Source organism: Microplitis mediator, chromosome 10, assembly GCF_029852145.1.
Source record: "Microplitis mediator isolate UGA2020A chromosome 10, iyMicMedi2.1, whole genome shotgun sequence".
NCBI classification, from domain to species: Eukaryota; Metazoa; Arthropoda; class Insecta; order Hymenoptera; family Braconidae; genus Microplitis; species Microplitis mediator.
Window position 1 is genome coordinate 1,212,532 of NC_079978.1, and position 27,967 is coordinate 1,240,498.

Below are 27,967 nucleotides of genomic sequence, written 5' to 3' on the forward strand. Positions count from 1 at the left end.
TTTTTTTTTCTTATTTTTTTCCCCTTTCATCGTGTCTCTTTTGAGGGACTACGGGACTACGAAAGAATTAGTTTTTTTGTTTTATTATTGTATATATAGAGATATATATCTATGTAGATAGTCTTATAAAGTTCTTGATCTTTTGCGTCCGACCGAAAGAGTGAGAGTTTATAGACACTTTCATTATTCGCCTCGGTTTTATTATTTTTTATTTTAATTTTTTTTCTGCTTTCTGCTTACAGATCCTGAGGAGGAGGCGACCACTTTGAGGTAAGGACCCTTGGATTTTTTGCTTTATTTCACTTGAGTGGGTGGAAACAGTTTTGAATTAGGTACTTCACATTCTCAGCAAGTACTTTGATTTTTCATCCTTTTAAAAATATCCTTCTTATATTCAATACACACTTGAGTTCAAATTTATCACCCATTATATTTTTATTGTTCGATTGAAAAATAATATTTAATATTAATAATTTTCGTCGAATTTAAAATTATAATCAGACATAGATTTAGCATAATTTCATGATAATAAAAAAATTTTCTCTATCGTGGTGGGAATATTATTAGCGGGGTAAAATGTGCTCGATCGATTAAAGGATTGCGGGAAAATAAAAAAATTTCCACAAGAAGTTTAAAGTTAAAGAAAGTAAAAAAACTGTGAATAGAGAATAAAAAAAATCGGTCTGTCAGTTGACCCTGCGGGCCAGCCCCAAAACTTCCCGCTGTTTTCGAGCTCGCTGAGCTCGAAAACATTATTGTGAATATATTTTCGAGCTCTTCGAGCTCGCAAATACTTTTGTATGCCATTGTTTTGTAAAAAACCATTTTTTAGCATTTCTTTCTTCCACGATATCTCGCGAACGAATTAACCGATTTTGTTGGTTGAGGTGGCAATCGACGCGTTTTATCAAGTTCTAAAGCTGGTCGAATTTTGAAATTGATTTATTCAGCCGTTTTTGAGAAATTTCAAAAAAACCAAGGAAAAAATTTTTTTTGAATTCTTTCGTCAACGGTTTCTCTTGAACGAATAAACCGATTTTGATGGTTGAGGTGGCATTCGACGCGGCTTATAGAGTTTTAGAGCTGATTAGATTTTGGAATCAATCCATCGAGCAAATTGGAAGTTATTCAAATAAAACATTTTTAAAAAAATTTTATTTTTGAAATATCTCTGAACGCACCCTACCGATTAAGTTCAAATTTCTACGGCCTCAAGACATTAACAAGCCGCGTCGAATGACACCTCAACGATCAAAATCGGTTCATCCGTTCAAGAGTTATGAATATTTACATACATACATACGTACGTACGTACACACATACATACACTCGGACATCATCGTGAAATTAGTCAGGATAGCTTCCTAGGACCTCGAAACGTCGACATCTGATGGAAATTCGATTTTCGTAAATCGGACCGAAACCAATAACTTCCCGAATTTTTGAAAATTTACAATTTTCTTAGCGGGAAGTTAAAAAAATAAAAATGAGAAAATGTGTGATGAAGATACGGCTACGGTAGCATTAAGAGAAAATGGTATTAGGGTGGAGAAAATGCTGGGCGTCAGACTCTGAAGCAGAACACGTCCAGTATAATCGCATTAGCGTTAGTTACAAGCCAGCCTCGGACGTGAACTGAGACTGGGTGTGCATACCTATCACTCGAATGACGCGATGTTCCTTTCATTCTTGTTATATTACCTTTTATTGGATCTCATCACCATTTTTTTATCTCACCTTCGACTTTTTTAATTCCGTTACCGTACTGTCAGGTCAATAAAAATAAAAAATAGCTACGTTGCATTACTTATATTTAAACTTTACGTCAAATACACACTCAAGCGCACACCGTAATAAGGATCGTTAATTTTTATTTATAAAGAAGTTATCACTTTTTTTCTATGCCTCAAACGCTTCATCGGAGTTCAATGACCTGTCGGAAGTTGATTTTTCTCGGCAACTAACTCAACATTTTTCCTACATCCACCTTGATTTCTTTTCATTGCAAGGGAAAATAATAATTCCAATAAGGTTCAAATTTATTATTAGCTAAGTTACAATATTTTATTTATTTATTAATTCTGCTGTTTACTGAGCTAGAAAAACAAATTAGATTTTTTTTCTGAATTAATTAAAGGCATTCGTTAAAGATGTCTTCGTTTTTTTTCTCCCGTCAAATCAATTGAATTCTGTATAATAGTTACAAGACAAATGTTAATTGGTTATTTATTTAATTAACAATAGAATATTGAATTACTTGATTCAGTGAACTGTAATTCATTTATCTCGCGTGGTGTCTTTGACTCGTAGGTAAATGAAACTATACAATATATATATATATATATTTATATAATGCATATAGTATATAATGTATAGAGTATTATAGAGGGGAATTAGTTTGCGATACAAGTCACGTCACATGTATATTGTACATCCCTTGCGAACAAAGTAAACAGTGACTAAACTGGAAGCTATACAACTTTTGAGTTTCATATAATCCATTTTAGATTGCTGGTAGACTCTCATCCCGGGTTTTCAATATTCTTACAAACCCCCTCCCCTACGACTCGAGTGAATAACTCGACACAGTTCACTCACCCCTTGGCGGGAGATCCCTTATTCACTCCAGTAAAATATTGAATATCAATACGAGTATATAAAAAACTACCATTTGGAGGAGTAAAAATAAACTTTGCTCATAATTAATATCCATCATCCGAAAAAATATAACGAATAATGGGTACAATTAACAAAATTCTTTTTAAGAGTTTCATCGTTCTCTTTTGTCATTAAGCCGTTTATTTTTTTTATTATTAAAAGCCTTGGCTATCAAACAGAGTGAATAAGAAATAGAGAGCAAGAGAGAGGAAAAAATAGATGATAGTCTAGACTATACTGCAGTCAACTCAGCTTCCGGGTGTCGAGCTTATTAAATTTTCATGCCTATGCTACTGCAGTTTCCTCAACACTTTCATTTTGTTATACTTCTATACAACTACATATATATACATATATATTTATGCTTTTATTTAGTAGTCAATTCAACGCTTTGATTTACTTGCTTTCAAACTACTGTAGCTAATAAGCACAACTTCACTGCAATTCATAAAAATTTATTCATCGTTCACTTTTTACTAACTTTTCGCCTTTTATTTTTTTTCCATTATAGTAAGATTTTATATTAATTATTGATCATGTTTAAGATTCAAAAATACTTTAATTTAAAGTTTATTTCAAATGGGATAGGGAAAATGAGATATTAATTTTTATTTTAAAAATTATTTTAAATTGTGATTTTATTTTTTTCCTCAAGCAGCTCAGACAAATAAATCTTTGTAATTGCATGAAAAGTTATTTAATTACACAGTCACAATTTGTTCGTAATACATTTTTAATTTAATAAACTGCTAAACTTATCGATAACTCAATCTAATATACGCTACTTCGCGTTTATTCAATACTAGACTTAACAATTAAATTAGTCACGACATTTTAATCTGATTAAGTATTTAGCCAAATAAAAAATTAAATGCATGCTCTTAAAATTAATTATAGAGCTTTATTTCAATTAAAATAAAATAAAATGTGTATTTATTTATTTTTTTTCTAGTCAAAGCTTACAATCATGAATTTCATTGGACTTGTAAACTTTAGGTGAACCTTCAGACGCCACCGTCCATCTTACGGCTTTAAATAAATTATATTATTATTAATTGAAATGTTTTATTATGTGAAATTTGTGTTTTTGGCGAGTTTTTGACAGGTATCTATATGGTCGAAATTTGTCCGAAAGACACTTCCCAGACACTTCCCAGACACCTTCCGCAGACACTTTTCAGACACTTTCCAGACATCGACTTGCCATCGACTTCTCCTCGAGATGACTGATTGATGACCGATAGATTACTGACTGAAAACTGACAAATAACCAATTTCAAGTAGTCAAAGTTTACAAGCATGAATATCATTGGACTTGTAAACTTTAGGTGAACCTTCAGACGCCACCGTCCATCTTACGGCTTTAAATAACAATTAAATTAGTCACGACATTTTAATCTGATTAAGTATTTAGCCAAATAAAAAATTAAATGCATGCTCTTAAAATTAATTATAGAGCTTTATTTCAATTAAAATAAAATAAAATGTGTATTTATTTTTTTTTTTCGTTTCAAATACTGCATAAGAAGATAACGTTTAATGTCTAAGACTTTGAAGGTAATGAAAGTTGAGTAGAGTCTAAGTGTTGCTCGTGAAATTGTAGAAATAACTAAATAAATTTAACGAGAGTGTGATAAATGTTTTCTTGAGCATCTATGACACACCAATAGAGTTAACTTCCATGGGAATTGTAATGGTAGTTGTTATTATTCGTACATATGATAAAATAATGGTACAGGCGGATGTGAAAAAGAGTATTATTGTACATGGATGGGACAAAATAACGTAAATGAATGCGGAAATAGTCGACAATGGTTGACACGTCAAATGGCGTGCAAAGCTTTTAGCCAGACATATATATTCATATACATATATGTGTATATTACATATATATACAGTTATAGGTCGACTATCTGGCCGGGAATGTCGCGAGGATTTTGCGTTTATCGGCTTCATGACCCGGCTCGGTGGCTGCGACTGCGACTCGACGATCCTATATCCCGGAAGCTAAACGATCTCACCAAATTTGTGAGCTTTCCTCCTATTCCAATCTCGTTATATACAACGTTATCATATTTTCTCGTGTGTATGTTCTTTACTTTAACCCGAGGTCTACTACTATTCTCTCTGACAGTTTAGATATAGCGGCATCTACTTTTATCATTTCTTTAACCTATTTATACTCTCCTCCTCTCTCTATTATTTATTGTTATATCTTTTGTAGGAGGCAAATTGCCTTCACTATGTTAGCCGCTATTTATTATATAAATTAATTCCAAAAATAAAACACAGCAAATATTCCATTAATTAATAGTCATAATTATACCAATTAACTTAATTTATGACTTTATTTTTTTTTTTCCGTCAATAAATTAAAAATAATTTCAATAGATTTGAATTTTAGTAGGTCACTGAGTGAGTGTCAACCAATTAAATAAATTAATGAGGATTTTACTGCCATAAACGTGTGTTGAATTGCATTGACCTGATTCAGTTCTTGAAACCTGTGATCGGTATTTAGTTTATATTAGCACTCACTCGCACACTAAATTTTAAACTCAACCGAATCCTGGCAATATATTGCGGCAAGATCAACATGCCAAATAACGAACCACAGTACAGTTTTGACATCTTAGATGTATACAAGAAGTTTAAAGTTTGCTGGTTAGTTTTGAAAATAGCTGGGAAAGTGAGGAGGTTGTCTTTAGGGGTAGATTAAACGAGAAAGACGAGTTTAAGATTCAGTAAATAAGTGAGCGAGCGAGTAACAAGATGGAGGGTATCAAGAAAGTCCTTTAGGTGTAAAAAAGAGAGGGAAATAATAACATTTCACAGCTTCTCGGAAGTTTCCACAATGTTTTCTCTGCATTATGTTTTTCCTTTTCTTTTATTGTTTACTTTTTTTTTGTTTGTTACTTCTGTTTACTGTCGCACTTGTTTATCCCTACTACTGAAGGAAGCCATTGTAAAACGTTAAAACTACCGCGACATTTAAACCGAGCATTCAATTGAGGCTGGATACTTGCCAAATGTGTCGGGTTCTCTGTAACGACTGGGTGAAAACGCGTTAAGCCCACATTTCTCTTCATATATATAAATAAATATCCATATATGTGAAGGTATATTGGTTATGTATTTTTCATTGGATCGTGTATGTGAGGGTGAGTTTCGCACTCACTCGCCATCAGCCCCTTTCTCCTGATTCCATTTGCAGTGAAGCTTCTGCGGTTCAAAGTGTTATCGTGGCATTTGGTCCAACACCAAACGCCTTTTTGAACGATACGATTTAAGCGAGATTTAGCTGCCGATTTTCGCTTGTTCAATCCCCATATTTTAATGTCGATCGTTCAGACTTTAGTACATGCCGTTGACTAACGGTCAAGCTTTTTGAATATGTGTTAAATGAATTGAGCACTTTTAATTAACTCAAAACCTTTCGACAGCTGTGGTTTGCGGAAAGTTAATCTTTTATTATAAAAATGATGGTTCTGTAGGATCGTTAAAAAATAGTTAATAGTAAATAGTAATTATTGGAAAATAGATTGCTTGAGGATAACTGGTTTCTTGTTACATTCGATTTGATATTGTTTTTACTGTATCTTAGAGGATTAAAATTTTTTTTTTTACTCTTCTGATATTTTCTGCTCGACAAAATAACTACATCGTGGTTATTAGATGATAAGGACGTTTTTTTTTAAATACGATGGCTTTAAAAAAAAATTAGGTTTTCAAAGATAAAAAAAATATTTTTTTCAATGCACTGGAGTTATTTAATTAAAGGTAATAAATTGTTTTGCGATTTGTAAAATACTTTTAAAATTGAACTGACAGAATAAAAACCAACAAATTGCAACAGCAAAAAATCGTTACTTACAAACGACAACTTGTCTCGTGTAGAAATTCTTTTGCTTCAATTGAAGATACTTAAGAAAAAAGAAAAAAAAAAGACGCTGTCGTGGTACAAAATACATTGAATTATATATTTTCTTCCCTTTTGCTGGCGCAATTTCTATACGGTGTTGAGGATTGAATCTTTCTTTAAATGTACACAATAGGAAGAGGTTGCATTCGAACCGAAAAAAAGAATATCGGCCGCTTTTGTGTAACATACAGATAGGTGTGTAGTGAATTCTTGGGAGTGTATTAGTTAACAATAGTGAAGTACCAGAGATGCAGACCCGATATACTTTCTATATTACACAAACTCAACTTTTATTTTTTTGCTACTATTTATTTTTTTTAAATGTTGTTTTTCTCCGCAACTTTGTTGTTATTTTTTTTTTACTTTTCTTATACACTAGCAAGTATCGAGTTCTTTTTCTTCCGCTGAAAATGTTTTTTCTGCTGAGTTTGCTGCACCTCTGATTGGACTGTATCTTGTGGAGGATTTTCACGAAAGATTGGCAGTGCCGCCAGGGCGATTGCGTGGAATTAAATTTATAGCTCTTATTCTCTTTTAACTTGCCTCGAGGGAGTGAAATGAACCAGAAATAAACGTAAAGGAGACAAACTAGTGGGCAATGAGATAGATGAATATAAACTTTTTTGTTTCACTGATAAAAAAATATTTTTACTGACTATAACTTTAATTAAATTATTTGTAACTATTATAGGGGAGGGTGGGGCAGAGCGGCCCCCCTAAGCCAATTATTACTTTTTGTGGCTTTCAACCATAAGATCACTTTATTTTTGTCCTATTTCGAACGAATTTATGGTCATTTTGCCAAAATTCTGAAAAAAAAAATTTTTTAAGGTGTAATAAATCGTTCACCAGCGATTACCTTAATTACTAATTGTTATTTAATAAAAAAAAAAAAACAATTCTATAGTTTTACTTTATTTCAAAAATTTATCAACTAAAAAAAAAAATTTTATTTTTATAAATTTTAGTGACCAAATTTGCCTCTTACATAGAGAAACGGCCGAAAAATATGAAAAAATAATTTTTTCGGAAGTTTCGGCTGGTCCATTTTGCCCCAGATGTTATGCGTAGGGCTAGAAATGTGGAATTATAACAATTTTTTTTTAATTTGACGATAAAAATATGAAAAAATCACTTTTTAAAAATTTTTGGGTTGTCCATTTTGCCCCAGGTGTCATGCGTAGGGCTAAAAATGCGCAAATATATCGGATTTATAGTAATCAGACGAAAAAAAAAATTTTTTTTTTGATCAAAATTTCAGGGGGGCCGCTCTGCCCCACCCTCCCCTATTTATAAAAATAACTCATGATATTTTATTGAGGCTTCTTACATTCTCTCTAAAAATGAATCAGTGAAATTCACTGCAAATCAGTGGATATTCACTATTTTTACAGCTATAAGTATACCACTTATTCAAACAGTGGTATACTTATAACTGGTTCCCAGTGAATATTCACTAATTCGAAGTGAATTTCACTAATTCATTTTTAGAGAGTTCTCAATAATGAACAAGCGCTCGCATAAATATTTTTTGTTTCATAAAATTTATTTCTGTAAGTATCAATAATACTTTTGTTGCCTTAGTTGCTGAGTTGCAGTAGCAATTTGTGAAGCCTCATTCTTGCTTTTTTTTTATTCTTCAAAGTTTATTCAAAAGTTTCGAATAAAAAAAAGCTTCGTGCCCGTTGATTGCTTTTCAATCTTAGTATCACGTTTCTTTGAGGTAAAGTCCTTTTAATGAGGTATCCACACGATTTACGAGACTCGCTAGTAAACGATAGCAAGAAGTTAAAAATAAGTTTTTTCATTCTATAAAAAATTTAAAGATCTTGTACTTGAATTTTCTGTACTCTGTACTATCGTAACGAGAACGGCATACAACAGCAGTACTTTTTTCACTTCACTTTATTTTTTTATTCATTGCGCCAAGCTATATCTTTGACTTCCTTTTTCGGAATCTCCTGTCTCAGAAGACTTCTTGAAGTCTCTCTTCTTTTTTTTCGCCTTTTCTTTTTACTACATCATTTATACTCGTGGGGTATAAATGTCTCGAGGCCGTGATTCATTGTCGGCATTTCTCACTACGTCGTTTTAATTACGTACTTCTCATCCTCTTTCTCGTTTTCTGTGTACCTAGTTTAGGTCATACTTTTAAAGAAGAGGGGAGTTAAATGTGTCGGTGGAACCGCATATTCATTTGTTAACTTTTCCTAAGATAAAAGAACAAAAGAATTATAAAAATTTTATAGAATTACACATTTTATTTATTTATTTGTATTTTTTTAACGAGTATTTTATAGGTGTCAGCCGTAAGAAATTTTAAGAAAGAAACGTGTTAAATTTTGCATATAGAGTCGTTGTCTTCAAGAGATTTTCGTTATAAAAAACCGTAAAAAAGCTTATGGAAGAGGCTATACAAAGTATAAAAACAAAGGGAAAAAGATACATACTTTTTTTTTCTTGGGATAACATAACCGTTTATAACCAGCAAGCGTATAACTTGTTAAATTTTCTTCCCAAAATTACGGATTATAGAACGGTTTATCCAGGACTTTAAATTCATGACGTCATTTCCCGTACCCTTGGTTTGTGCAGTCACCCTGCTTCCGTTATTTTAGTCTTCCTTTTTTTTTTTTTAATTTTATTTTCTTTTACGAGGGATCAGTTATGGCCCGTTCGCCATTGCCTCGCCAAAACTCTCTCGAGCCACTCCAAATGGGATTCCTTAGTTGGCTGATGCCATGAAGCTAGAGATCTCCTCACCCTCTTATACACATTACTCTGTGACATTTTTACCCGTTTTATTTTTTTATCCTCTGCTGTGTCAGAGAGCTTCATGACGTAGCAAACGACCCAGCGGAAAAAAGAACATATAAAAATATATATTGTAGAAAGAAAGAGTGTGATGAAGAAAGACCGTGCAGTTTTATCACCGTCTTATCAACTGGATGCAGTAGTATTCCAATTCATCTTAAACATTATTTTTTGTCTTCATCAAAACGTTGACGGATTTTTTATACTTATCGTTATACTTTTTTTACATTTTTTATCAACATTCGCGTTTATTTCGTGAGAAAATATCACATGTTGATTAAAAAACGACCTCCAGAATTCCATTTTATTTTTTGAATTAATTCGTTTCAATTTTATGCGGAATAAGGTATTTTTTTATGTCGTAATATAGTTGGATTATTTTTTAGTATTCGATCAAGAGAGTTACGGATTCTATGTAAATGAGCCACGATAAAATGTGTATTAAATGAGGCGTAATATAGTGATTTTTTTTCTACTATGAAATTGAAGGGTTTAGGAATTGAATTATTGAAAATCGACAAAACATAATTTTTCTCTTTGAATGAACATTCTCGAGTGGAAGTAATATGGATTTATTAAGTTCAATCAATTTGATGGTATAAATGTTTACTGGCTTTATTACAGAAAGCTATAAAGCAATATTACAACAAAAAACTTTTTTTTTCTGGTAAAAATATTTATTTTGCTAAATACACTTTTTTCAAATACATGTAGTTACATAATTATTAAATTATCTTTAACTTAAATTATATTTATCCACATAAAAAAATAAACAATAAAATAAACGTAGAAAATTGTAAAAAATTAATTGATGAAAAATTTAAAAAAATATATAACATATACTTAAAGTCTTAACAATTTCTTGGGCTGAAGCTTCTTAACCTTTTTGGGTTTCACTTAGATTCGGTTGACCGTATACATATTGAATCTTATAAATTTCACGACATTTTGCCAAGAAACTTGTTAAAGTAACCGTGAAAGAAAATATCCGACTATTGATTTTAACGTATTCACCAACTGTGAAATACACTATTTTTAAAAAATATATACTACTGCTTTATTACATCATATGAATCATTTAACTGTTTATTTACTTCATTTTTATTATTACGTGAGTTGACTGCTGCATAAATTTATGTAAACTTTTCTTTTTTAATACGTTTTACGTAACGTTTAAATCGACAACTTTGTTAAATATTTATGTTGCCTTTTTTTTTATCACGAGTAATTTCTATAAAACATTTATTAGAAAATATTTTTATAGATTTATATTATTATTCTGCTTGTTTTTATTATTAAAGTACCGTAACATAGGTTTCGATAAAATAATATATTTTACGATAAATTAAATTTCACGATAAATTTATCAACATCAAAATTTGTTATATCAAACATTAGTGTTTTTTTTTTATCTTGAATATTGTTTAAAACATTTTGTGAGAGTATTCAAACATAAAATTTTCAAATTAAATTTATAGTGAAATTCAAAATTTATCTCCGGTTCAAAAATTTTAACATAATTATAATTATATACATAGATATATTAAATGTTGTCGCCAACTGTTGCCTAACTCTATTAAAGCACTTGTTACCGAACAATTGAAGTGAAGAAAATTATAAAAATAAATTTAAGTGTTTTATAATAAACATATTTTCGTAAAAATTTTAAATATAAAAAATCTCCTCATCCGTTTTATCTACTCGACAATTGTTGAGTGGTGAGAATGATAATTATTTCCCCACAAACTTTCGGTTCCGTCTCCTTTACTGCGACTTATTCTCTCTACCAATTCCTTGTTTGGTTTTTTAAGATCATAAGCAAGACCAAACCGCGCCATAAAGTCAATAAATGCTGTCGTTGGATTGAGAGCGTAAGCGCCCAATTCAGCGGCCTTGTAGTCCCATGGAAATGCATGGTGGTAATTGTGCCAACCCTCACCAAGCGTGAAAAACGCGACTGTTGGATTTTCCGTGGGCTTTGTTGTTCTGAAATAATTATTTTAAATTATAATTAAAAAAAAAAATCACAGTGCTTTTGTGAAATGTATAATAAAGTTGTAAAACATTTAATAGCTGGAGTTTGGTAGTTTTGCTCTGGAAATTTATAGAGTGGGTACAATAGCAAGTTTGAAGGCCATCAGAGACAAGGATCGGACGGTAAATTGTTCAAGGATCCTTTGGGTATCGAGGGTCAGCTTGAAAACTAGCTTAGGTACTTACTTGTTGTACGGACGATTGCCCCACATGTGAGCAAAACTGTTGACGAGGAAGGTTGCATTCAGCAACCACACATACCGAATAATTACAGCTCTGAAGCTTATGGACCAGCTTTCATTCCAACAGTAAACAGGGATCAGTGTTGGCAACACAAAGGCCAAAAATAGCATGATTGGAGTGTAATACCTTCAAAAGTTCAATAGACATAATTTAAATATTCAAACGAAAGTTTTTATTTACTATTTTGCAAGTATATAAATTGCATACTTGTCAAAAAATTTGATAACTGGATCACTCTTGACATCACTCATGTCAATTTTACTTCCGTATTTAATAACTGCTGGGTGTCTGCGCATCATAAGCCAACCGACGTGTGAAAAAAAGAACCCACGGTTTGAATTATGAGGATCGGCGTGAGTTTCAGTGTATCGATGATGAGTTCTGTGATCGCGAATCCATTTTGACATGTGTGTCTGAAATAAAACCCAATAAAAACTTGAGTAATTTTTAGGGATAAATTAAAATAAAACGCAATCGATAATTATCAGTAAAGTTTAAAAAAATAAAATAAATCAATAGATAGAAATTTCGACTTTCTTTTCGCTGTGTCAGTAATTCACAATCAGTTTGATGAAAAAAAAATTTTAAGATTTTCTTTGATCCATTCTTTGTAAAGAACTGAAAAGTTTATCGTCCGATTTTGAAAGATTTTTATCTCACTTATATTTTGTCATCTTTCTCAGTCTCACATTCGATGAAAACTTTTCAGCTGATTGCAAGGATTTGAAAAACTCGTTATCCGCCATAGCAATTTGCCAAAGTTTATTTACTTTTACAAAAGCCATGCAGTATTTGGCATGTGTACAAAGCAGATATCAGTTTAACATAAATATACTTCACTTGTGGCTGCTGGACGATGCAACCTTACGATAAACTGGTAAAGTATATTTACTGTGTAAGCCACAACCTTAGGTCAGCCAGTAGAACTTTGTTACAAGGAAAACATATGGAAACTGACCAAGTACTTTGTAGCTAAGGGAGAAATCCTTTCTGAAAATTTCACGTAATTATTCCGAGAGTACGTTCAAAGCTTTCAAAGTCTTCTGTCGCATAAATCTAAAAATAAATACTTTTAGCAAAAGTACAGGAAAAATTCTAAAACCACGGTCGGAATCTGGGACATTCAAATTATTTAATTTCCAACATTCTTCGATGAATTCCTAGGTCTTAAAAAATTCAAATAAAAAAAAAATTAAACCGCTGATACATTTTTATCCCTTTTCTTGGTTCAGTTTAATTAAAGTATCGGATAAACATGGAAAAATATTTCGTTTCATTGAGTTAAAAAGTTGATAAATTAAAATTTAAACGATGAAATTATTTTTATTATTTTTAAAACTTTTTTAATTATAAATTCATTTGAGTTTTACAAACATCATCATAATAACGATTGCTGAGCAAACTTTTTTATTAACATCACTTAGACTTATAATGAAGCGAGTTTTACTTACAACCAACTAAATTTATTGTAGCGCATATAAAATATTTACAAAATAAAATTTTAAATTCAATTAACAAAGGTAGGAACAACTTCCATGTCTGCGTTGTGTAACTGCAGTCTTAATTATCTCCAGCAATCGAAATTATTAACCCATTACAGTAAACGCTTGTCAGATCGATGCCGAAAATTAGCTCAGTTACTATCTAAACTCTATAGTGAATGTATCCAGCGCAATGTTCATAGATTGGTATATAACTCTGGTTTCTAAAATCCTTTGTACAATTTTGTTTGTAGCGTCATCAAAATCGTCAAATGTCTAGTTATCAAGCCCTCATAATATTTAATGCACTCTACAATGTCACTATTCAAGTTTATACAAATAACAACTTGTTAAAATGTCAATTTATCAAACAACATTTTGTGCTGCTCTGATAATGACATTATTACTAATTCCTTTTGACTCATACGATGTTTGTATAATGAAATAACGACTATTGCATTTATGATTATGAGAATTGAGTAAGCGCATTATATGTGAAGAGTAAAAGAGGTATTTGTTCGTGCAGATCGAGTTTATTCCGCGTGTGCACACGTAAGCAATTGAGGTAAAACATATCGCGGTTACCCGCCCATAGTAATATACTATTGTAACCAATATTTGTTTGCTTCGACTCGCGAAATTGCACGTACGATACCATGATTCTCCCTCTTGTTTTCTGATACAGTCTATGTGCAAGAGTGTGTGTCTGTGTGTGTGTGTGTGTTAGTATCAGAATAGTCCAAAGTGGGTAAAGGGGTGAACCCAGTAATTCGCTTCGGTTTGCAACCCCTCTACCTATTTCCGATACGTGTGTACGATAACGTCTTACTCCCTTTACGTCGCGCCCTGTCCCACCTCCATCTCGGTCCACTCGGCATTTCTTGCCCTGTTACTGAAATAGCCTCCAGCTTCAGATACATCTCTACAATTTCCTGCATTTTATTCATCCGAGTCTTCTTTTTTTATTTATTTTTCCAGGTATTATTTTTATAAGTGCATTGCTATTTATAAAACTTTTTAAAACAAATGGAAAATTGATGTTTGCCATTTTATATCTTTGTTTAATCTATATTTGTAATAGAAGTGATGTGATTTATTATTTAACTGATGAATAAAATAGTATTACGAAGAGCTTAGTTAATAGGTCAAACGTTCAATCCAGAAATAGTTGATCGATCAAATTTGTAAATACACTTTGGATATTTTATTCGAAATTTTGGAGCTATCAAACTTGTCATTTGTAATTAAACGAGTTTATTTTCGATTATATGCAATTGTTCAGAATTTAAACGAGCATTTATATAAATTTGTTATGAGCGTTTCGGAGAGTTTCATTTAATATTAAATTTACATTTAAATAATCCAAAGATCTGGTGGTTAAAAATTGATGATTTCAAAATAAAATTTATTAAAAATTGAAAGTTTATCATTATTAATATTTAAAAAAAAAACATAAATAAGTCAGTTATTACGTGGATATTATTACGTTCATTGGCAATTTGCACAGTTGGAACACAAATTATCTTCGTGGCCTGGTCGAATATCGATATTTATCACGAAAACTTGAGTAGTCACATGGGAGATCAGGTTTGTACGGTGAAATTAAATTGCCTGATTAGTCTGGAGTCACACATACGCACTAAGTTTTGTTCACGGAGTAATTTTGTGTCGGGATGTCGTCGGTAAAAAATTTTGCCTAATTTCGAACTTTACAGTGATTTTAATCACTAGAGCAATAGTTGAATAATATTTTACGTATAAAAAGATGAAAGAAGTGAGTAGCGATGGATTAGGAAGAGGTGGGAAAGTTGGTGGAAGAGTCGAGGGTGGAAAACTGGAAAACTGTAGAGTTGTAGAGCTAGAGCGCTGGAGTAGGTGGTATACGTAAAGTGAGATAGGTCGTCGTGCAAATCCCAGAGCGGATAATCCAACCACAGACTCTAGGCTCCAGAGAAATGGCAAAGGCGAAGAAGAAGAAAAAGAAGAAGAAAAAAACAAAAATAAGAGAAAAATGTAAGAGGATGAAAATAGTGCTTAGCAGACCAATCGAAGCATCACATTCAAATCCACTCTTTATAAAATCATTATTGGATTTCGTTAAACACCGGATTATCTCTTTGATTACTGTTTATAAGCTTTAAGACGATGAAATATAATAAAAGTTCTTAAAAATAAAACTGAGAAGTAAGAAAAATTAAAAAAAAAAAAAGGAAAAGACAATTGAAAAGTGAGGGGGATATGGATGGAGATAATATGTGAATATATAAAAGAATAAAAGTATGTAACTGGAGCAAGTGGCATCGAGATGTACTTAAAGTTTTAAACTTTCGACGTTTAAAAATATAAAGAGATAGAAATGTGACTGGCTATGAGAGGCTATACTTGAAGGAAATAATGTATATATCGAGTGGAATAGAGTACAAGTTGCTTCCTTTTCTGGAAAATAACGTCTTTCACTTTTCTCAAGACCGCATGATTGGAAAAGTCGAACGTAACCAAGTTTTTATTATCACGTTCAATTAAATAACTTCCACATAGTTGATGATTTTTGTCACTCTAAATAGTCTTACTACATAAATATATATAAATTAAAATTATCTGTTCACATGAATAAATTTTATTAAGTTTGTAAAAGTAAGTTATAAATATATTAATTTGAATAACTTTTCGACTTTGTTAGTTAGTTATGGTAATTGTTAAAGTAGTACTCACTTGCCCAGCCATGCAGTAAAGATATGCCAGCAATATTCTGAGAGGTACTTTTGCTGAGTAACTCCTGTGTGCCCATAGTCGATGTGCTCCACCAGTGATTCCCACGCCCGCGGCTATTCCATAAAGTGGACCTGAAAAAAATAAATTTAACATATATCCTAATTTTTTTTTTTATTTTTTTCATCAATTAAAACTAATTTTTTCCTTCGCTCTACATCCGAAACTTGAACTAATTTAGTCGGACTAAAAATTTGGGTCAATTGGTCAGTTAAGAATCATTAAGAAAAAATTAAAGGCGTTCATCAGGATTTTCTTGATACTCGATCACGTCCCACGTTTAAGTAGTCACAATCAGCTATCCACGACCTAACGTAATATAATGACACTGCTTGACCTGTCATTGGCCCATTTTATATCACCGCACCCTCTACCGATCGATTATTGTTACGTTGATAGAAGATAAAAAAAGCATCGACACTATCAATTATTCACCTGAAAGTGATTTATAAAATTACATCGATAATCTGATGATTACACAGAAAAAAAGAATTTTCTTGGCGCAAGAAATATTTTGTATGATGAATTGAAGACAAAAATTTTTCTTGGCTCAAGAATTTTTTTCTCGCCTAAAAAATTTTTTTCTTGTTCCGAGAAAATTTTTTCTTATCCCAAAAAAAGTTTTGTTTTCACTTTATAATACAAAAAATTTCTTGGGTCAAGTAAAAATTTTCTTAGAACAAGAAAAAATTTTTTGCGCCAAGAAATCCTTTTTTTCTGTGTACTTATTAAAAATGAGGAATTACATTATTGATTTGATGATGACGTAAAACGTATTTCTTTACGTACATTTATTGTTATATTTCGTTATTTATATATGTCTGGATAATATAAAGACTGTTGTGTAATAATTTTCGAAGGAGACTTTTATAACAAGTAATTCCTTTGAAAATTTGTCTCTTCGGAAAAGTGATGGGATATTCAAGAGCGATTTCCGGGCTCCATTTCAAGCAATGCAAAAAAGATACTCACGGAGATCTAGATGAAGATGGAAATAAGGAAATGGTTGGAGAGAAAAATAGATAGTGGAAGTATAAATATAAAGAGCGTTGCTTTTGGTGCATCTTAAAATATATGTGTTATACATATGTATGAATGTATAGTTGTTAAGATTTTGCGTATGCTGTACACGTACATGTTGACGAGAGTATTGGAAGGTACTGTGTGCAGATAGTGAGTAAGAGAACAAGGAGAGAAAGAGAAAACTGTGAGGGAAATCCGTGAGATAAATAGAGATGCAGAATAGGTGTAGATGAGAAAGAGAAAGAGGAAAGGAAAGAGAGTGATACGAGTTGGCAGCCTCATTTTCTTTAAATGTATTCCTCACGTTCCTCCAGGGAATGATGTATTTTACGAATGCGTTTCTCGTTTCAACCTCTATGCAGGACTTTAGTCACGTGGACTTTACTGTCTTGGGTTTTAAAGGAAATAAGCTAAAAAAAGTTTTGTTGGGATTGAGGAATTCAATGTTTAATTTTATTTTTATTTTATCAAAGGTGATAATTTTATTTTTAAGTAAATTTATTTACTGAATATCCATGTCCACAGTTTTGCTTCATGGCATTTTGTTGCAAATGAATAAAAAGCAAATATATGAAGTATCAGAATCCCAATTATATTTCGCCAGATTAAAGGTTGCTCGGCTGCTGGTTCATCCACTGCTGAAATTGGTTCCACGGTGATTTCATTTACAGGTTTTTTTTTAGGCGGCTCTTCAAATTGTGTTACCGTTGATGTGTACACTGGAACATAATAAATTCAATTACATTAAAAAAACAATATAATAATTAAATTTAAAACGCTGCTATACTTTTTAAAAGTAATTATTTTCTTTCTGATCCCTGTAATTAATTTAAAAATCGGGTTAATTGTATTACACATTGCAAACTTTTAAATTTATTTGTAAGAAGGGAAAAAAACGGAGCCGAAATGAATTTTAATTGTTGTTTAAATCAATTGTTATAAAAGTTCAATGGGACTATTTTCTTAGAGTAATATCTCAAAATAATTACAGTTCTCTTGAAAGTTTTTGAAATTACGACAAAACCTCTGGCAAAAGTTTGTCCCGACGAGTTTGAAATTAGGTTTTTCTTTTAATCAAGGTAAAACCGTTTCTATGAAAGATACAGAGTAAAGAGAGACAGAATAATAAAACTAGTAGTGAAAACTGTCGGACATTCAAAAAGTGTAATAAATTTTCTAGAGCACATAGTCTAACACTCTGGCCGTTAAAGCGTTAACGAAGCCGACATTATGCAATCCCTCGTTGCTCTGCTCTGCTCTGTTCTGCATACCATCTCCACACTGGCTTCTACTATTATATATATATAGCTATTATATATATATATAGCTATTATGTGTGTAGTAGCTGCTTTAGCCTTTAATGCGCCTCAAGCTCCACGTTCATCTTTACTTTTCGCATATACATCTATCCATATATATACATTACGTGATGTTATGCTCAAAATGTCGTTGAGCCGTGGTCCGTTCTCTCGTTCCATATCATATGTAATCTCACCTACACATTTTCACCCCAAATATTCCTGACTCAAGGGCCTCTACTCTGTGATGGTCTTCCGGTGGAGTTTGCCCGCTGGGGCTAGTTACAAGTGTTTGCTCAGAGACGTACATTATACATATACATATACATATATATCATCACGAATGTTTAACCTTTGACATTACAAATACTGTAGAAACTCCGTGAGGTCATGAGTCATGTGGTTTCTTGACAAACAATCCTTTCATATTTCACTATTTGTTATAACTTTTTTTTTTATGTTTTAGTTTCGTCAATAAAAATTTTCTCAGGTCAAATTTTAAAGGATACTTCAATTTCATTTTGAAAATAATAACTATTATTTTTTGTAAATAGTACTTGAGTTTTCTTAAATTCTTAATTGCAAGATTTGGAAAAAAAAAAAAAATGAAACTAGATATAGTGTAATAGTAAAAAGTTCTTTATGAAGTTGAATTTTTTATTTTTTCTGCAGCTCGGAAGTACTTTTTATTGTATTTGTTTGAAGCTAGTTCTTTTACGATTATTGAAGAGTCTTTAGTGGGTTTATAAGAATTTTAATTAATATTAAATTCTCGTGTAATACGAAATGAAACTTTATAACAAGAAAGTGGTCGTTAAACCGGAAATTTTCCATTTCTATATTTTATAAGTAATTCGCATATTCTGAGGAATGAGAACATATTGGTATAATGTTATATATAACATCAAGTTTTTCGTTGTTGGGAATTGGATTTTAAACTAATCTAATGGTTAGTACGTGCTCGCGTATTAAAATGAAATATAGTAATGAACCATGAACTTGCATAATCGAACTTCTTGTTCATTGAACTTTGATTGTATCTTGGCAAGTTTGTTTGTCTGCACGCTTCGAGTCACTTCAGCTTCAACTTTAGTCCGATAAAATTTTATATATTCTCATATTATAGACCATTACGCGTAATATATGTCGTTCAACTATCGATTATATCGAAACTAATATCTGTTATTAACATATCGAATATGTCTATTATTATTATTCATTACAATTATTTATAGAGCTTCTGATGCAAATACATTAATTAGGGGAGGGTGGGGCAGAGCGGCCCCCCTGAAATTTTGACCAAAAAAAAAATTTTTTTTTTTCGACTAATTACTATAAATCTGATATGTTTGCGCATTTTTACCCCTACGCATGACATTTAGGGCAAAATGGACAAGCCCAAAATTTTGAAAAAGTGATTTTTTCATATTTTTATCGTCAAATTAAAAAAAAATTGTTATAATTCCACATTTCTAGCCCTACGCATAACACCTGGGGCAAAATGGACCAGCCGAAACTTCCGAAAAAATTATTTTTTCATATTTTTCGGCCGTTTCTCTATGGAAGAGGCAAATTTGGTCACTAAAAATTTATAAAAATGAAATTTTTTTTTTTAGTTGATAAATTTTTGAAATAAAGTAAAATTATAGAATTGATTTTTTTTTTTATTAAATAACAATTAGTAATTAAGGTAATCGAGAGTGAACGATTTTTTACGCTTTAAAAAATTTTTTTCGAGTAATATAAAACCAAAAATAGTTGTCAAGAGAAAGAAATACATTCTTAATGATGAAAACAATTTAAAAAAAAAAAAAAACGAAAAAAAAAATTTTTTTATCACTTTTTGAAGGGGGGCCGCTCTGCCCCACAAAAAAAAAAAAATTTTTTTCAGAATTTTGGCAAAATGTCCATAAATTTGTTCGAAATAGGACAAAAGTAAAGTGATCTTATGGTTGAAAGCCACAAAAAATAATTATTGGCTTAGGGGGGCCGCTCTGCCCCACCCTCCCCTATATATTTTTTTTTATTTGTGTTTCGCAACGGAACACTTTTAGGAATTTTCGGATATTCAGAAGTAAATATTAAAGAATTAAAAATGAATAAAATATGTATATTATTTCCAACTTTAAATCCTATCGTTGAATAAAAAATAAAGAATGAATATCGATGGACTGCCGCGAGGAATTGCAAAGGGATGTCCAATGAAATAATAGTAGATTATTTTACAAAAAATATCGGGATGAGGTGAAAGCTTGGATATAAATATATATATAGCTAGGTTTTATACAATGGCTGAGTCCTACTCTGGTACATTTTGTCTTTCTCGATTCTGATTCTCACTACACAATATTCCTTTTGGCATCGGGTATATAAATTCTATATGAGAATAATCTCTATGTAAAATCGATATAAATCACTTCAATCAGAATTATAGCAACCCATCAGTGAAATTATTATTATTATTATTATAAGAGAAATCCGCGACGATACAAATACTAGATTATTTATATATTTTTTTTAATTCACTAAATTATGATTAATTTTTCGTTTTTTCAATCTTTTAGCTTTCTACTGTTCATACTTTCGGTTCTAGAAATTCGGGTAACTACTTTCGTTAATTTATTATTATGTTAATCTCATTATTTGTTTCACTTCCTGATTTTCGGCTTTCGATTTCTTTAATCTGATTTCATTTTTTTGTAGCGACTTAATTTTTTTTAACGTTTTAACATTAATATAAATTTAATAAAGTATTCATAGTTTAAATAAAATTAAATTACATCCAAATTTCACTCATAAATTTTGCAAAAGTTGAATTTACATAAAAATTCATAGTTTATTTTTATTAATTGCAGTAGCTTATGTCGATAACTTCACATATACAAACCATAAACCGGATTTTTCGCAGTTGAGTGAGTGTACGTCTACACACATGAGTTCAAGTTCGTGGACGAGGTTGCAATCTCTCAACGCAATTTATATTAATCGCAGTCGACTTCATTTATTTATTATTTTTTTATCAATCATATTATGTCATTGACTATTTAAGCAAATGAGTTATCGATTTAACACACCAGCAGAACCAATAAAGTCATATTTGATAATAGCCAGTATCGAATTAATTTACTGTATAGATTACTAACAAAATTAAAAATTTAACCCAACATCATTCTTATATTCTTATACACTGTAAAAAGAGCGGTGTTAAAAATGGACTCATTTTAACTACGCCCGGTGTTAAAATAAAATTACACCGGTGTAGGAGGAGTAATTCACCGGTGTTAAATTGGGGTAGCCGTTGTAAAAGCGGAGTAAAATCGGTGTAAAAGCAGGGTAACCGGTGTAAAAACGGAATAATATCGGTGTAAAAGCGGGGTAACCGGTGTAAAAGCGGAGTAATACCGGTGTAAAGGCAGGATAAACTGCGTCCGCTTGGAGTAATAACTTTAAAGATTATAAAACACAAAAAATATCAGTTAGTAGGTAAAAGAGTAGGTAAAAATATTTACAAAGTGAAGTATTTTAACAGTGGTAAAGAATATCTACACCGGCGGCAGCGTTATTTTAACACCGGTCTAGAGTATTTACACCGGCAGCGGCGTTATTTTAACACCGGACATTTTTTTTTAACACCGGTACAGAATATTTACACCGGTGGCGGCGTTATTTTCACACCGCTTTCGGTGTTGAAATTTAACACGGCCGATTTTAACACCTACACCGTTTGAACTTACCCCGGTGATTTTTTACAGTGTAGTTACGTTAATCAGTAATAGCTAAAGAGATTTATAGCTGGCAGTCTATCGAATTTTCAAAACTATAGACGGAATATTATAATGATTTCATGTTGTTAGGTTCATTATCACCATAAACAATGCAATATGAAATTACGTTATTATTTGAGCCTGAATGAGTATTTTCATCCCATCAGAATTCGATTAACCTGTCTATGCAATCAACTATATACAGACACATACGCACACAATTTCTATAATACACATTATTCAGGCTTTTGTTTACGCTCGAAATACGTAATCACGCAATCTATTATCACGTTATTTTACATTATCAGTATTATCTATTTACATTTTTTTTTTATTAAATTATACCTATAATTATTTATCATATTAACTTTATTTATAACTGACCATTATGTTACTCTAGATTATTATCATGTGAAATAATACGACATAATTATTAAATCAAGTCAACCCCCGATTAATAAAAAAAAAAGCCCTTGATGAGTTACTTTTGTGTTATGAGTCGCTGTGAGATGAAATTGGGTCCTTTGTAAGGTTCATGTAATCTAATCGGGCCCTTATATCCCTTCTTTATCAAGTGCTGTTTGAAAATCAGGCGAGCCCGGAAATTATTTTACTAGGGCTTCTAACGTAAATTCAAAAAATAAAATTTGCTCTGGCTCTTCTCTATACACACAAAAAAAAAAATTCTCGACTGAAGGTAAATATTCTTGATTCAAGAAAATTTTTTTGGAGATCTAAATTTTCTCAGATAAAGCAGAAATCTTCTCCAACCAAGACGAATTTTCTTGGCTCAAGAAAATCTTGACTTGGTTCCCGAAAACGTTTGTCTTCAAAAATGTTTTCTTGACTCAAGATATCTGTTTTTTCTGTGTACTTTTTTTTTAATGACTTTTGACTGAGCATTTCATAATTTTTTAACTGAAAGTAATTTTATTATCTCTGAATTTTAATTTATATTTAATGACTTTTATCTTTAGTATTTGTTGTAATAATTTTTTAATTCTTTTGGTACACATTTTTAAAAAATTTCAATAACCAGATATATTTCTAGACAAAGTTGATTGTCATGTTTTTTTATTATTATATTTCTTGAATTTTATTTTTCATACCTACTTCCTTTCATCTTTTTTCTCCTGACTGCTCTTTATTTCCCGAGTGCCAAATGCGGCGATCAACTCATCCGTAAGCTATCAGATAAAAGAGAAAAAATTCACGGAATAAGAAAAAAATAATATTTTTCGATTGATTGAATGCATTTTATTCCCGTTTGTCATTCAAAAAGAATAACGTAGATATTATTTCTATTAAAGAATCTCAACAAAATTATGTAATTTTTATTTTACTATTTTTTCATCTGCCCAACGGGATTATTTATTGAGTGAAAGGAAATGACGAAAATAAGTCCAACTAAAATTAACCTCAACGTCTTTCATTATGAGTTAACAGTTGGGTAATAATTTAGACATTAAAATACCACACGTCATTAATTATTTCTTTTGTTGCTGTCAGAAAAAAAAAATACAAACATTCTCACCTGCATATGTGTTGAAAATTTTAAGAGCAAAACTTTTTTTTTTTAAACTAAACGCACTGTCATTTGCGAAAGCATAATAAATCGTTAAATATTGTAATTACCGTATCGGTTAATGTTTATATTTCAACAGCACACAAACTATTCAAGGGTAGTTAGTTAAATTAATTGCTAAGTAGACTGGCTGTTGAAAAAGTAATAATTGATCTTTCGTAATTTATTTCAATAAATCTTCTTTTCAATTTTTTTTCCTCACATCATTTTTTAAAAAATAACTTTAAAGATGACTATAAAAATTATTTCCAAATAATGCTAGTCTCAATTAATAATATTGTGAAATCTAAATTATATTTATTTTCAAAATAATTAATTTAAAATAAAAAATGTCAATTGCCTCAATCCATCAGTCAAATTATTTATCAAAAAAACTTTTAACTCTTTGTTACATTTAAAAATGGCCTAAAAATTATCGGAATGTTAAAGTAGATCGCAATCAGAATGCGATTGATTAATGAGCATGTATATCAGTGCTTGTACCAACACGCAAGTTGATTCATTGGGAATTCATTAGAACATCAATTCACTAAAATTTATTGCCCAATAGTTATTTAACGATCCATAAAAAATCACAGCACTTTTAGCAGTATAATAAAAAAATGTCACAACAAATAAATTGATAACTTTTTTTAATGGGTTATTATAGTGCCACAGCAGATAGTGAGAGTTGGGTTAATTTAATTACTTGGTTGAACGAACAGTAATAATTTTCAGCTTTATGCAGTTGCTAAAATTTTTATAATTCCTTTTTCCAACTGATGTCATGTAAAAAACAAAAAACAAAAATACCACTCGGCCTTTTAATCTATCCGTTTATTATTTGTTGATGCATCAAAAAAAATATCAATTTGTGAGTTAAAACAGAAAATAAACAATATATTTGTAAAGTTCAAAATTGAAACAGGATGTAATCACTCGTCTGTGTTAGTGATTTTTCATCAATTGATATAGACGTACAAAATGGACAATGTGATGAGCTTTTCCATTGGTTACCCAACGACTCTATCCTCATGGAAAATCATCACACATTCGTCCATTGTAGACACTTTGGGATCGTTAAATGGGTGACGTGAGTATTCAATGAGTATATAGCTTCCGGTGGTTAGAAATAAAAAAAAATAAAAATCTACCCGCGGTTTCCTATTCGCTGTATGGTTGGTTACTACTATACTGTTTCCATGCGTGAGTAGGAACCAAAGATCAATAAATTCATTCTATTTTTTAGCATTTTATCCTGTTATCCCGAGTCGAAATTTTGGCCCCCATTTCAACCTCAAATAACCAACTTTGGTGAAGTTGTGTCGGGTCAAATGAGGATGAAATCATATACAAATTTTGCTCCTCATGTGACCAAAATTAAGGGGCCCATTCCCCCCCCTCTTTCCCTACTATATATAGAAAATTAGTAGGCAATGCATTTTAATATATATATATTTAATATGCATTTACTTATATATATATATATATTAGTTTTAGTTTATTTAAATAGATTTAGATTTATTAAATTGAAATTCATTTTACATCGAGCGTATTCAACACTACACATATTTACTACATTTAACACATTATGTATATTTATATATATATAAAATTGATATTTTTATATTTTATTTTTATCCCAAAAAATTAAATTCTTTGGTAATACTAAAATTTATCTAAGTCCTTTTTAGTTGGAAATTTTTCTAAGTCTTTTTCTAAACGGAATTCTTTTATGTATGTATGTATCTATATATGTACGTGTGCCTGGGCTCTATGAGGGTCAGTATGAGGTTTATGAGTTTGATATGAGGTTCAGCTTAGTCGAGTTAGGTTTTTGAGTATGAAATGAGGGTCAGTATGAGGTTTATGAGTTCGAAATGAGGTTCAGTTTAGTCGCATGAGGTTTCTGAGTATGAAATGAGGGTCAGTAAACTCCATTGAGGGCGAGATGAGATTCACTTTGCTCTTTTGAGGATCAAATGAGGGGCAAAACCCAAAAATGAGTGTGAAATGAGGGCTAAAATTTCGACTCGGGATATTTCATCTACTAGAGATTTCACATAAAAAGATTAAAACTATCCATCATTTAATTTATTTCTTATTCATCTCGTCATTATTAAATCTAGGCAAAATGATTAACTTTTTATTAGTTAATCCCCTTCACTTCCTTTTTTACTTTGAGGGAAAAAAATTAACATATCCTTTTATGTATATATATTTATATTTTATTAATAGATGTAATTTCTAAAAGTAGTTTTATAATGACTTGCTATTTTTAAGTTTATTGTGAAACAAACACCGTTGTATAAATCGTGAAAAATCCCATAAAATGTGTCATAAAATAAGAAAGAATAATGGATGATAAAACACAGAGTTCAGTATCCTGTTTCTATATCACGTTGCAACGTTTAAACTATTAGCAATAATAAAAAATGAATAGAGGAAAAATATTTAAAAATTATTCTTGTGATCTTTCCGCTAAATAAATAATTAAATTCGTTTTATATTTTTATATTAAATATTTAAGTGCTTAATAAAAATATCAGTTATTGAAAAAATTTCGTCACTATCGTAATAATATTTTCATAAAATTTAAATGCTGAATGACATTTTCATTAATGTCTATGACGGCAGTAAAAAATTTAGCAATGCTTGTGTTTACTCTTACAATAAACCTGTAACTTTTATATGCGCATGCAAATATTTTATTTAAATATTAAATATTCATAAAAAAACCTTTTAATAACTGCATGCTAAAAGTTTTCGTAGGAATCACTGATAAATATTTATTTTTAGTTTTCATTTCAAATGAAAATTATTAAGTGTGCGCTTTTACGACCGTCATTATACTTCTGCTCGAAAAGATAAAAATATTAAAATATATATGCGTAGATTGTTATGTCGATGTGTAATTATTTTGTTAGAATTCATTGGAATCTGTGGAGTGAAATTGATGCTGTAACAAACTCATATCAAATTAATAGAGAGTAGTGCGTCATGAAAAAGCCAGCATATAACTTTCTTTACTTATATTACATATCTGTATCTATATAATTTAATAATTCTCGTGACGTAACTCCGCGATAATAGGAGAAAATCAATATAATAGGATAGATAGGATACAAGTCGAGTAGAGATGAGGATACGTGTGTAAGTGATGTTAGTTATCGTGTTATTCAACACTTGAGATTGCCGTGACGTCGTAACATGATGATTAGAGCCATTCAGGTTTATAATAATAGGTGTCGGCGGATCAGTATACTATACAAACTACCGATCATGCTCGCAAAGAGGAACAGGAAGAGAAATGTATGTACTTTTCTCCGCAGTAAACTGACCACAGATTATAAATCTATGATGTGGTGAATGTATCGCTCTATATTTAGCGGATAGCTTTCTTTACATCACTCTGACATTACTTGTCTGTAACCGGTTGATTAAATAAACTACTGATTTAATTAAATGTAACTATAAAAAAAATTGAAAGTTTTAATTTTTATAGGATTTTGTTATTTATATAGAAATTCATTTTTATTTATTTTATTTATTTGATTGTGGAACTATGTCTCCTAAGGAAGATAAGAACAGAGATAATATTACAAAAATTTTTAAATATTTTTATCAAAATATTATCGGTTCAGTGGGTTTATTTAATACAATTAATTGTTCTTATTAACAGGTTAATTAATCCGCTTTTGTTAAATATAAATTGCTTCTAATAATTAAGCCTTCAATAATTACTCGCACGTGCTTTATGTCACGTTATTGTTATTTTCTACTGGATAAGTATGTAAATATTGTGATTATTTTCATACCTCAACAAAAAAAAAATTTTATTTAAATTAATTTTCTGTTAGAGGATAAAATAACAATTAAATATTTGAAAAAATTAATGGTTAATTATTTTTCAAATAAATTTCACTTGTAAATATAATTTTCACTTTGGTAGTATCGTTAGAAATAATATATGAGGGATACTCACTTTTATACACAATTTTTTTCTCAACAATTGACACTTAAACCAACACTGTCTGGGAAGTCAAAAAAATTTTCAAAAATATTATTATCGCTAATAATATTATTGAAACATTTGACTGTCCGATGATTTGAAGCATGCGAATATTTTTGCGGGATTTTAGCCTCATTCTTGTCTTATAAAGACTTTGGGCCTTGTTTAGGGAAGGGGCAGAAGAAATGACTGGGGATAGAAGAGAGTGAACGAAAGGTACTATTTTATTGAATATATATCTGGGCTAGAAAAAAGAGTGGGGATTTTTTAAAAGAAATCGGTCTAAAAAAATTTTACCCACTTTTCGAAAAAATAAAAGTCCTCTATTATTTCATTTTTCGAATTTTTCTCAAGAGTATTATTATTATTATTCTGATGGATTAAT

At 30.7% G+C, this 27,967-nt stretch overlaps 2 protein-coding genes across 2 annotated transcripts in view; one reads left to right on the forward strand and one right to left on the reverse strand.

The window, feature by feature from the left end:
• LOC130676217 (follistatin-related protein 5-like) overlaps positions 1–27,967 on the forward strand; it is a 205,507-nt gene that overhangs the window by 18,558 nt on the left and 158,982 nt on the right. The window contains exon 2 of the mRNA XM_057482308.1: positions 243–270. The gene's annotated coding sequence lies outside the window, so the exon portion shown is untranslated. The remainder of the gene's footprint in view (positions 1–242; positions 271–27,967) is intronic.
• On the reverse strand, positions 10,058–27,707 carry LOC130676224 (acyl-CoA Delta-9 desaturase-like). Its single transcript, XM_057482320.1, has 6 exons — positions 27,556–27,707; positions 17,451–17,663; positions 15,865–15,995; positions 11,879–12,084; positions 11,615–11,797; positions 10,058–11,380 (listed from the first exon to the last, which is right to left on the reverse strand). Coding segments are annotated over exons 1-6 (1,023 nt in total). The 5' UTR covers positions 27,557–27,707; the 3' UTR covers positions 10,058–11,091.